Source organism: Diabrotica virgifera, chromosome 5, assembly GCF_917563875.1.
Source record: "Diabrotica virgifera virgifera chromosome 5, PGI_DIABVI_V3a".
NCBI lineage: Eukaryota > Metazoa > Arthropoda > Insecta > Coleoptera > Chrysomelidae > Diabrotica > Diabrotica virgifera.
This window is the reverse complement of record NC_065447.1, coordinates 58,334,916-58,346,487: the sequence shown is the minus strand read 5'-3', so window position 1 is coordinate 58,346,487 and position 11,572 is coordinate 58,334,916. Positions and strand designations below refer to the sequence as shown.

The 11,572-nt window shown below is 35.4% G+C and overlaps 2 protein-coding genes across 2 annotated transcripts; one reads left to right on the top strand and one right to left on the bottom strand.

The window, feature by feature from the left end:
- Positions 1–877: 877 nt before the first annotated feature.
- Positions 878–2,398, bottom strand: LOC126885365 (matrix metalloproteinase-18-like). Its single transcript, XM_050651923.1, has one exon. It carries the CDS (start codon positions 2,396–2,398, stop codon positions 878–880), a length of 1,521 nt encoding a protein of 506 aa, XP_050507880.1.
- A 6,946-nt stretch (positions 2,399–9,344) lies between these two features.
- Positions 9,345–10,601, top strand: LOC126885364 (uncharacterized). The gene has a single exon (XM_050651922.1). The coding sequence runs from the start codon at positions 9,345–9,347 to the stop codon at positions 10,599–10,601; it is 1,257 nt and encodes a 418-aa protein (XP_050507879.1).
- The last annotated feature ends 971 nt before the right edge of the window (positions 10,602–11,572 follow it).

Below are 11,572 nucleotides of genomic sequence, written 5' to 3'. Positions count from 1 at the left end.
TAAGCTCTATTATCGAAAACATACATGAAATTTCAAAATTTATTAGTAAATCGCCTTTACCATGGGTATTAACGGAGGAAATAGTTCAAAAATTTAGTAAAATTAAATGGATGCAAATTAAAACTAATCCCGTTCCTTATGAACATTTTAAAGTTTGTGACTTTGAGAATCATGATCTAGAATTGAATATTTCACCTGAACTTCGTCAGGCAATTATAGAGTGTCAGGATTTTGAAACTTTTGCACTTAATGACTACTATTGCTTATGGTTTAGGTATTATCAAATACCAAAATATAATTTGCTACTCTGTCGACCATGTTACAGGGTATTTAAAATAATTTTCTCTGAAAAACAAAAATGTCTAAAAGCTAAATCTGATAATTTTCATGTTAGTTGTTTAGCTTCAGACTTACATTTGATATTTAGAAAAAAATCATCCTGGTGTCAAAATGGTTTTTGTGAGGTACTCTTTGAACTAAAGGATAGATATGATTGTGAGGAGGACTTACACAGGAATCGTAATAAAAAAGTAAGATTCTCAGATATTTAAGATGCTAATAAAATTTAAACCTTTTGGTAAAGACGATCTGTATATTTGTATCATTTTCGGTAAACATATTTTGTACGTTTATACCTGTAAAATGTAAAAAAACTTTCTTGTAAAGTAATTACTTACCTTTTAGTTGTATTGATCATAATCACAAAACGTTACTTCGATTAAACGAATACGATTTGCGATTACGATTATCGATTACTAATAACGAATAAAAGACTTTCTTGTAAAATATGCTTTATTTTTATTTACCTTTTCCCCATACAAAATCCCCAGATCCCCAGATCCCCAGATCCCATTGATGATGGACCCCCAGACATTAATTATTCATAAAATAAATTTACTTTAGATAATAAGGATTTCAGTTGTTTTATTAATCCATTATCAGGACAAGGGATCCCCAACATATTCCAATTAAAAGTACCTTTTTCAATGACACTTCTTGTAAATTCATTAAACTTGTAATAGACGTTGTGCTTTAAGAAATATATATGTCCATCGATGTAATTAAATGCTGATGTAATATCATTTGGTATTCCTGGAAAAACGTCACTTATGCGTCCTCTTGAGATAATGTCTTTATCATTAAATTCAATAAATGAACCATCAAAACAAACAAATTTTTTTCCTGAATTTGTTTGGAATAAACCGTTAATACTTCTTGCGTTATTGATTTCAGGTACCATGTTATCTGTATGAATTCTTAAGCTAGGAAATGCTGCTGCATATATACGATTTCTGCTTACACCAATCATATCTCCATTGGAACTTTGAAAAACATGTGTCACGTTCGTAATTCCCCTTGGAAAGTATCTTATAAATTGTTCAGCATTGGTGGGTATCTTTTCATTATTTAAGTCATATTTCCATACCAGATCCTTACTTACTATATACATTCGGTATGTTGGAAATGATGGAGCATACGCTAAAAATATTAAATCTGGATATTCCAATTCACATACATTCGTTATTATATTTTGCTTTGATTTATTAGTCCTAGCTGCTGTGGTTGTCCTAGATCTTTCTGTTGTAGTTGGTGAACTACTCCTAGGTTGAGTTGGAATAGATGCAGATTTACTTTTATGTCCATATAACTTTTCTAAGCCTCTTTTATCATCATCAGTTATGTGAGAAGGAAAGGTTTCATAAAAGGGATACATTACAGCCTTCTTATCGCTACTGTGTGCTAAACCTAAAGCGTGACCAACTTCATGGAGAAGGACTGCAAAGAAATTTGTTCGACCTTCTGCTGTAGAATTTAAACTGAAATCCCATGTTAGATTGCTATTCATATGAATTTCTATGCACCCAGATGTAGGTGGAAAATAAGAATGTGCTAATATACCACTTGTAAATTTAAAAGGACATTCGTCGTTACCCTGACAATTGTATCGAAAATAGTGCTGTTTTGGAACTACTGTTATAGTTATATCCGGATTTGGATCTGGGATTCTCAGATAAGTAAACTTAAATTTTGATGCTTCTTCCCATATTTCAAATACTCTTTTAGTGACTGTCAAAGCTTGAGGGGTTGCTTGTGGAAAATACCATTTTATATCAAATTTTTTCCATGCTGATTTTACAGCGTAAGCATTGTCTCCTTGTGTACATCGTGGTTTCTGCATTAACTCCATCGTTTCTTTATTTAATTTCCCATCTACCGGTAAATTATATCTTTCTTGAAACTGTTCTAGTGTTTCAGTAATATCAGTACTGGCAGTTTCACTTGTGGTGATGTAACCATATTGTTCTAGCCATGACACTGCATTTGTCTCAGTAAAATTTCCACCTAAGCAAAAACTTATGCTGGTTGCGATGAGCAGAACAACTTTATTGATATGCATCTCGAATGATACTAGTTCAAATAAGAAAACATCACTGTGATATAAATAAACCCCACCAGCCAATACTCCTCTTGTAATTTATTTTCATGAAATAAAACAACAGAGATATATTTTACAAGCTTTATTAAATTCTTTCAAGATCATTAGCGATCCTATTTTTACAGAAAAATATAAGTTGCCCTAACGCTATATGTTGTAAAGTATTTCCTTCCTGTGTAAATGTATACAATTTTTGAATTGCGTCTGAAAACGTATAATTATGACTACTAAAACTATTTCGAACAATATTAAGCGTATTATAATAATAATGTGGAAATTCAATAGTCTCTAGCATGGACATATACGGTGTTAAAAGTTCACTATTTGCTTCCACAAGGGTGTTCACTTGCACTTCTGAGAGACAAAAGTTAATGCCGTGCTTGATTATTTCGAGGAATTTCATGCTGTTGTAGGTTATTTGTCGAATTATGCAATATTCACCACACTGAATTTCAACAGGATCATCAGAGACGGTCACGTTTTCGTGGAAAAAACTTTGCTCATTGAGTTGGGTAATTAATTGTTCCCATTCATAGGCACTGAAAGATATTTTCTGCCATGGCGATTTCCACATAATTACAGCTGGAGTATATGTTCTGGCTGGACTTAGACCACAACCAAGTTGGTATGATCCATTTAACAACTGTGTGTACAGCAGATAATGGGACTCGTTCTTAGCTGCTTCTTCATACTTCTCTAGAAGAGCATCCAGCTCATGATCGTAGTCTTCACATACAGTTGATGTTTCAGATGATGGTGAAAGGGTGACATCATACTCGCTGCCGCTTGAGTATTCAGTATCTTGGGAATACATTTTTACTAGCTAACTGACTGCAACACACTGAGAACGAAAAACGTGTTTCTGCTAATTTTTCAGAATTCCCCCCACCTTTTTAGATGACAGCATCATTATCGATCCAACTATTATGTTTTACATCAAGGCCAAGCCATTTGACGTACATTTTTTTACCTTTACGACGTAAAACTTTTTCAACTAAGTAAATATCAGGATTGGCTGTTTTCTGTAACTCTTCATCGTAAAAGGCTCCTTTGATCGGTGCACCTTGCATGTCTTCGAGCATGTACGTTGCAGGGTTGGTAATATTGATTTTGGTAACTTTGAATAATTCTGTTGTCCAACTTGGAACATATCCCTTGTCGAATAACATTTTGGTTTTGCTGATGCGTACAATATCGCCGACTTTAAATTTTCGGGGAACTGCGATTTTTAAATGCGTAAATTTGTTTTTTAAAATCTCCTTTTCATTGGTTTTGTTCACTTGTGATGGTTTGTACCCCGTTTTTGAATGCTTTGTATTGTTGTATTCAGCCGTAACTGTGGGCAATATGTCAATCCACTTGTAAGTACCGTGTAAGCTGAAATACTTGTAAAGTTTGGATTTCAACGTTCTAATGACGCGTTCAGCCATGGCTGCTTTCATGGTAGTGAAAACAGAATAGTGATTTATTTTATGTTTTTTCATTAAATTTTGAAACTTGTTATTGTAAAATTCAGTTCCCTGATCCGACTGCAGATTTTTCGGTGTTCGTTTGCTGTGTGCGAGGATATCCGAAAATGCTCGAGTCAGCTCCTCACCCGTCTTTGTCTTTAATGGACGAGTCCACAGATATTTCGAAAAACAATCAATAACAACTAAAATTAATTTAAAATTTCTATTGTTATGAGAATGAGGTCGCATTTCAGCCAAGTCCATCTGCCATAAATCGTCTAAGCCTTTGACTATTGTACGTCGTCTTGGATAATTTTTTCGAGCAGGTTTGTGTAGCTCGTTAACTAGTTGGACCTTTTCCATGGACGACGCCATTTCTACTTTCTAAAGCTTTAACTCTTTGGAGTAAAGGGTGTAAATATGTGTTAAATATAGCAAGTGTATCTTGGATTTCTTTTACTGCTGAAGATAAACGTTCATCCAACTCATACAAAGTCTTTGACAGCTCTGATACTCTACTATCTAGTAAAGATCTCATATCTGATTCATATCGAATGCTTTTCTACCATTGCTCAAGATCATGAATCCTATTATCATTTATGGTTTGTAGATTTACCTGTAACTCGCTTAGTAATTTATTATGTTTTCTGCCTTTCACCTTTTTTGCATCAGACATCTTCACTCTACCTAAACTGTTTACGTTCTAACGCAATATTCTTTGTACAATAGGTTTTATGCAACTCGTCCATCAATTGACTCTTTAGACAATTTTATTATTTTCGACGTATTCTTCTACTACCTTAAGACGATTTTCTAAATCATGTGAATTAAGATCCGTTGTTTTAATCTTTTTTTCCATTTCCAACGATTTCAACATATTTTGTGCGCTTTGGTGAGCAGCATCTGTAACGTTCTTATTCATTTCACGTTTAAATAAATCTAGGTCATTTCTAAACTCGTGTACTTGTTTCGACAAATCGGATATTTTTGCAGCATTCACTTTGTTCTCATCAAGCAACAAATTAATTTTTTTATTAGAATCACTTTCTACTTTACTTATGGTGTCTGAGATTTTTTGTTCAAGTTGAACATGTTTTGCATTATATTCTTTGCGCAACAAATTAAACTCTTTTCTTACAAAAGACTTGACATGAACAATGCGACTATCTACGAATTTCTTGTTGGAAAGATCTGTATCAGCTACAGGAGGATTCCGTTGCATATCCTTCTTTACTGCATGTATTTGGTTTTGTACATCCAAAATAGATTGTTTTAAGCCTTCACGTAGCTTTTTAACAGCTTGTTCATTAGAACGATAATGATGGCGACCAAACTTGTCAACATTCATATTGGAAATGATGCTACAATAATCTGATCTAACGTTAATATATAATATCTGCTTCACGTAATTCGTTGATAATGGCAACAATTTCGTTATTGAGGGATGCGGTGTTTCCTGCTTTTTGCTCAGCCATCAACAATTTGAGGCGCTCACAAAGTTCGTTTGGGTCATCCCAATACACATATTGCACATGATCATCGCTGTCTTCCCAATGTGTCGGTATTCCTGAGCCAACCTCCTCCCTACCAGATACTGTATTACGACGAAATGATTTATTCAGGTCAGGTTTAAGAAGTGATTTATTAAGATTAGGTTTAATAATTTCATTCCACTTATAGGTTTTGGTTCCCTTTAGTGTACCATTCAGTTTTTTATGAGCATTGGTTAATTCCAGCAATGTAATATATCGTTTCACATCGTCCTCAGTGTAATAATCAGGTTCTTTGTAAAATATTAATTCATATAGCCCGCGAGTTCCAACAACATAGTCTCCTTTCGCCACAATCCAACCATTATGGGCGAAATCAATAACAGTTTTTCCAAGTTTCCATTTAGAGGTTACGGGATCATGAGTAGGACCGTATACTCTATCTATTTTATCTGAATACTGCCAATGGTCTTTCACATAAGGATGAATTAGATGATGGTATTTTTCTAGGTAATCTTGAAATTCTTGTTCGGATACCTTATCTTGCGATTGGTTTGTTTCTATGCTATCTTCGTATTCTTCATCGGATTTATCGCTGAATACCTCTTCATCGCTGATAAATGATGTATTTTTTATGGTGCTAATATCTTCTTTTTTAATTTCTTCTTCTTTTTCCATTGGTTCTTCTTTTTTAATCGACTCCGTTTTAACGTTAGCATTGTATTGCGATGTTTTTAGAACACTGGTTATGGGTTTAAACATTTTTTTCAAAGTTTCATCCTCCTCCGATTTACCTAGTTTTAACGCTAAATACTTTTTGCGAATAGCTCTAGCTAATTCCGCAACTTTGCGCTTGCGTAGAAGCACTTGTTTGTCCAACATGCTTTTATATAATGCAGGTGTCTCAGCCACGTCTAAACTTTTATAAACTTGTCGAAACCTTTACGATAGCGTCCGTTAGAAATATCAAAATCCTTAACAATAACAAATGTACCATACTTGTCCTTCCAACATTCAGAACAAAATTGTTTAAATTGCTCAAATGTCATGTCAGGAGAGACGTGATCGTCAAAGACGTGTTTTAAATTGAGCTCATCCTGTTTAAACAATACAATAAGGTTAGCATTATCACGTAGGAGTTGTTTGCCTGCTCGACTGTAGGATTGACATAGGTATGCACAATCGATATTTTTATGTCTCCCCATACAGTAATATTCACGTATTGTTTGTTGCGGATCCGTTGATACATCATCAAATATGAATACAGAATTTGGTTTGGCTTTACCAGGACTTATTACGGCATCATTATCTTTATATGGGAAATAGCCCACCTCCTTCACAGATGCTAACACTTCCTTCAAAAATTGATACTTGGGTTGAAACAACGATTTTGAATAAACGTAAACATTTTGAAATTTAGCGCCATTCGGGTCAAACAATAATGCCAACATAGCATTAGTCTTTCCACATCCGCTTGGACCGCATATGATAGCACGAAAAGAATGTGGTAGCAATGCACCATGTTTACTGGTTCTTGTCACGTTATCGACAAAATCTAAGTTTTCCACTGCTAGTGTCTTGTCTTGTTGAACAACCTTCATCTTGTGATCGAGATGAATTTTATGCACTTGGTTATATAAAAAGCAATTTTGTGTGAAACGATTCATTTCAATGTTGGTTGTTCAAGGTGAAGGAGTTTTAAATTCTATAATCAATAGTCTACCATTTGAATTGCACGCTCCTGGCTACCACTATCTAGGACCTGGAACTAAATTACAGAAACGTCTAGCACGAGGAGATCCTGGGATAAATCCATTAGATCAGGCTGCGAGAGATCACGATATAGCATACTCTCAAAGTAATTCCTTAAAAGATCGACATAAAGCAGATTGGGTGTTGGAAAATAAAGCGTGGGAACGAGTTAAAGCAAAAGACGCATCTTTGGGTGAAAAAACCACTGCCTGGTTAACTACTACAGCGATGAAAGCCAAACGAAAACTAGGTATGGGTGTGAAACGTGGTAAAGGCGTTAGATCATTTAAGCGACACGTGCTGCAACCAATTATCAGAAGATTGAAACGTACTCCTCCAGCACCAAATCTGCGTAAATCAGCCCTACTTGCACTTGCAGCAGCTAGAACGGCCGTTAAAAACGTAGGTGGGAAAAAAAATGTGCGGGTTCCAAGAATTATTCCATTTGAACCAAAATCAGGTGGTATTTTACCTTTAATCCCTATCTTTGCAGGCTTATCAGCTCTCGGCTCTTTAGCGGGGGGTGCGAGTGCCATTGCCAAGACAGTAATCGACTCAAAGAATGCTCAAAAGAAACTGGAAGAAGATAAACGTCATAATAAAGCAATGGAACATCTAGGCAAAGGTTTATACCTACGAAAAAACGCTAAAGGTGGCTTTGGATTATACTTGAAGAAGTCAAAAAACTCCCGCTGAAGCTACCTAATAGACCTCTAACCAATGTGGACTTGAATAAATTTGCTAAACAATTAAAAATTTCAAATTTTCGTGGAGTTTTTATGCGGGACAATTTACCTCAAGCCCCCCGTAAACACGAATGTGCTATTATTAATCTTGATATTTCCAAGAACCCTGGTACACATTGGGTAGCTTACCGAAAGATAAATAACAACATAGAATACTTTGATTCATATGGTTGCTTGAAGCCACCGCGGGAACTAGCATCATATTTGAGTGGTGGACGAATTTTCTATAATAACGACGCATACCAAACTTATAACCAAATTAACTGTGGACATTTATGCTTAAAGTTTCTCTACAATGGAACCATCTAACGACATCTTGAGGCGTGCCACATGCATTTTTATGGAAAATATAACGAGCGGTGTTTGGTATAAACTACCCCACGATATTCGTCTCGCACTAGGAGATCATTTACCTTGCAAGAAAGATCATAATAAACATGAATGGGGTGATGTTTGCGGCAATATGAAATCTACATGTGTATTGTGCGGTGTCTATGAGAGCGGTATCTATAAGCAAAATGTAAATAAGACAAAACCATGTAACAGTATAATAAGAAAAATAAAGAAATTTTTACCATAATATATTGATATTTAACTTACTACACCCTATATTAAGTATCAGTCATGTCTCGATTGTTAACCTTGACAAGTACTACAAACGAATTTTCGTTTACTCCTCAAGTGCCTCTTGTACTTGATCCACTTCAGCAGTATTATGTAGCAGTGTTGGGATTTCATACATTTAATTCCATCCCAAACATCGATGGTGAAAAATTTTATTTCTATGAGCAAAATGACCGTAAAAAGTTGCGTCATATCGACATTCCATCCGGATGTTATGAAATTACCGATATCGAAGCGTACATTCGAAGTGCATTACACACTAAATACAATTCAGTTCAGCAGTTCACTTTAAGACCGAACAACAATACGCTTAAATGTGAAATTTTCTGTCAAGAGCATACCATTACTTTCGAGAAAAATGATAGTCTTGGTAAATTATTGGGTTTCTCCTCAAATAGAATATTGGCGCCAGGTACACTGCATTCTTCAGATCAACCTGTAAACATTATAAAAGTATCGAGTCTACTTTTTGAATGCAACATTACCGAAGGAGCCTTCTACGAGGACAGACCTGCGCACACTATTCTACATTTTCCACTTAGTGTTGATCCAGGGTTTGCTATTGATGAACGTCCTCATAACCCTATATACATACCAGTAAGCAGCAGCATACGTGAAATTACCAAAATTACCGTTAGTGTAGTCGATCAAGAATTAAGACCAGTCAACTTTAGAGGAGAGAAAAGTACTCTGCATTTGGATTTTAAGGAACGATAGATGGGTTTAGATATAAAACACAACTCTACACATCCATATTCATTAGTCTCACACGGATCCTACATGGGACGTGACGTGTCTGCTGACAATAAAGTTTTTCTTGTTTCCATTGGATTACGGCTGAAGAATGCCAAAACGCCACTATATTCGACGCCAGGTTCATCAGCAGGAACCACATATTTTCGATCTTTACCAAAAACCTCGGTTCGACGATACTATTAGAAAAGAAGAATTTCGTACATATACACCTTACATCAAGTCATTTAATAATAGTGATGTTGTCGAGTTTATCATAAATCAATCAGATGCATTTTTTGCGATACACGACACACTTTTAGAAATTAAAGGAAGTATCAAGAAAGCTGGTAATGGAACTGTTTCTCTTGCGCCGAATGCTGGATCCTTCTTGTTTGATACCTGTACATACATCCAAAGTTCACATGACATGGAAATAGTTCGAGATCCAGGTGTAGTCAGCACTATTCGCAGTTTGTTGTGTTATACACCTGAAGATTCCAAATTTCTCAGTACTGCAGGATGGAACTATCCGAATTATCCACATTTAACAGGGGACGCCTTTAGTTTACTGATTCCAATCAAACATATTTTCAACATTTTCAACGATTACACTAAATTAACCTATGGTCGTCAAGTGTTTCGCTTTGTTCGAGCGCGTAATGATAAAGATTGCATTGTTGTCCAAGAACCTACTGGTTCCACGACGGTAACAACAGTATCATTAACCATCGCCAGCATGGAACTCAAGGTCAAACATGTCTTTCCCAATGATGATGTGAAAATCGAATTAATGACTCCGATTAAGAATAATACACCGATAACCATACCTTTCCGTAAATGGGAGCTCAATGAACTACCTTCACTTACGGCAGGATCTCGACGAGAGATATGGAGTGTAAAGACAACTTCAGCTGTTGAACGTCCACGCTACGTTATTGTAGCTTTTCAAACTTCTAAACGAGATGATATTCACGCTGATCCGACGCTATTCGATCACATTAGAATGTCCAGCGTACGAGTGGTTATTAATGGTGACTATTGGCCTAACGAGAGAATGCAATTGGATTTCACAAAAAATGATTACGCTATAGCTCACTACAATTATACTGAATTCTTTCCCAGTTATGCTCGTTCGCTAACAAAACATCCCATCTTAGATTACTCTGCATTTAAAAGATATGCTTTGTTTGTTTTTGACTGTTCCAAGCAGGATGATACATCGTTTAGATCCGGAACTGTCGATGTTAAGTTGGAAATCGAAGCAGATGAAGGTTTTCCAGCAGGTACTCGAGCTTACTGTTTAATTGTTCACGACAGCCTACTCGAATACTTTCCACTAACTGAAGTTGTCAAAAATATAATTTAAATAGGACAATCTACAACTATGTCTTTCAGTATTGATCGCAACATCATGAGGATCGCATTAGTTGACATACAAGGATTCACCGTAGATGGGTGGTTTGTACCCAAAGAGCTTACCATTGAAATTGGCCATAAACGATGCCATTACATATTTACGTCTCCACAACCGTTTGCTACATTGAGTAATAAAGATAAGAAGACTGTATCTTACTTGGAGAGACACCTGCACGGTCTTCGGTATTCCAATGGGGATGTTGAATATTCAAAAATAAATGAAATACTAGAATCTAAGTTGTTGTATGCAGCTGATTACATCTACGTTCGCGGCGAACAAAAAGTGGAATTTTTACAAAAGAAATGTCATATTTTTGGAGTTTTTCCCACCATTATTGATGTTTGTAAATTTGATGATACACCCCTTGATACTGGAAACTTTATTCAGAATGCCAATCCTTGTCACACAACTGGACTATTTTCCTGCACCGAGAGAAATGTGGATCACCTCCGCCAATGGTTTTGTGAAAAAATATTACCTATGTAAATTAGGTTTTTGAATAAAAGATTAAAAGTATTGTTTTAGTTTTATTTAAAAAAACACTGCCTTCCTTTTTTACATATTTATTTTAATGCAAGATGATTCACATTTGCGACTTACAAAAAATTTTATAATGATATTAACAGCTAGAAATACATTTATTACTAATATTATTGTTAACAGTATAATCGATGAACCATATTGGACGATGTCATCATCATTATTAGTTTTGCTCCATTTTGAATCACTTTCAGTGTTATTTGGGGATATTAACTTGATCTTGTAGAATGCTCCTCCCGACTTTGGTATCGTTTTGAAAAATACTGGAAGCTGGCCATAATTCACCACTTCATGATCCATTAGAGTCCATTCAGTTCGATTACAATCAGTTTTTACATCGTTAAAACATATCGCTATGTTCTTAACATTGTTTGGAACGT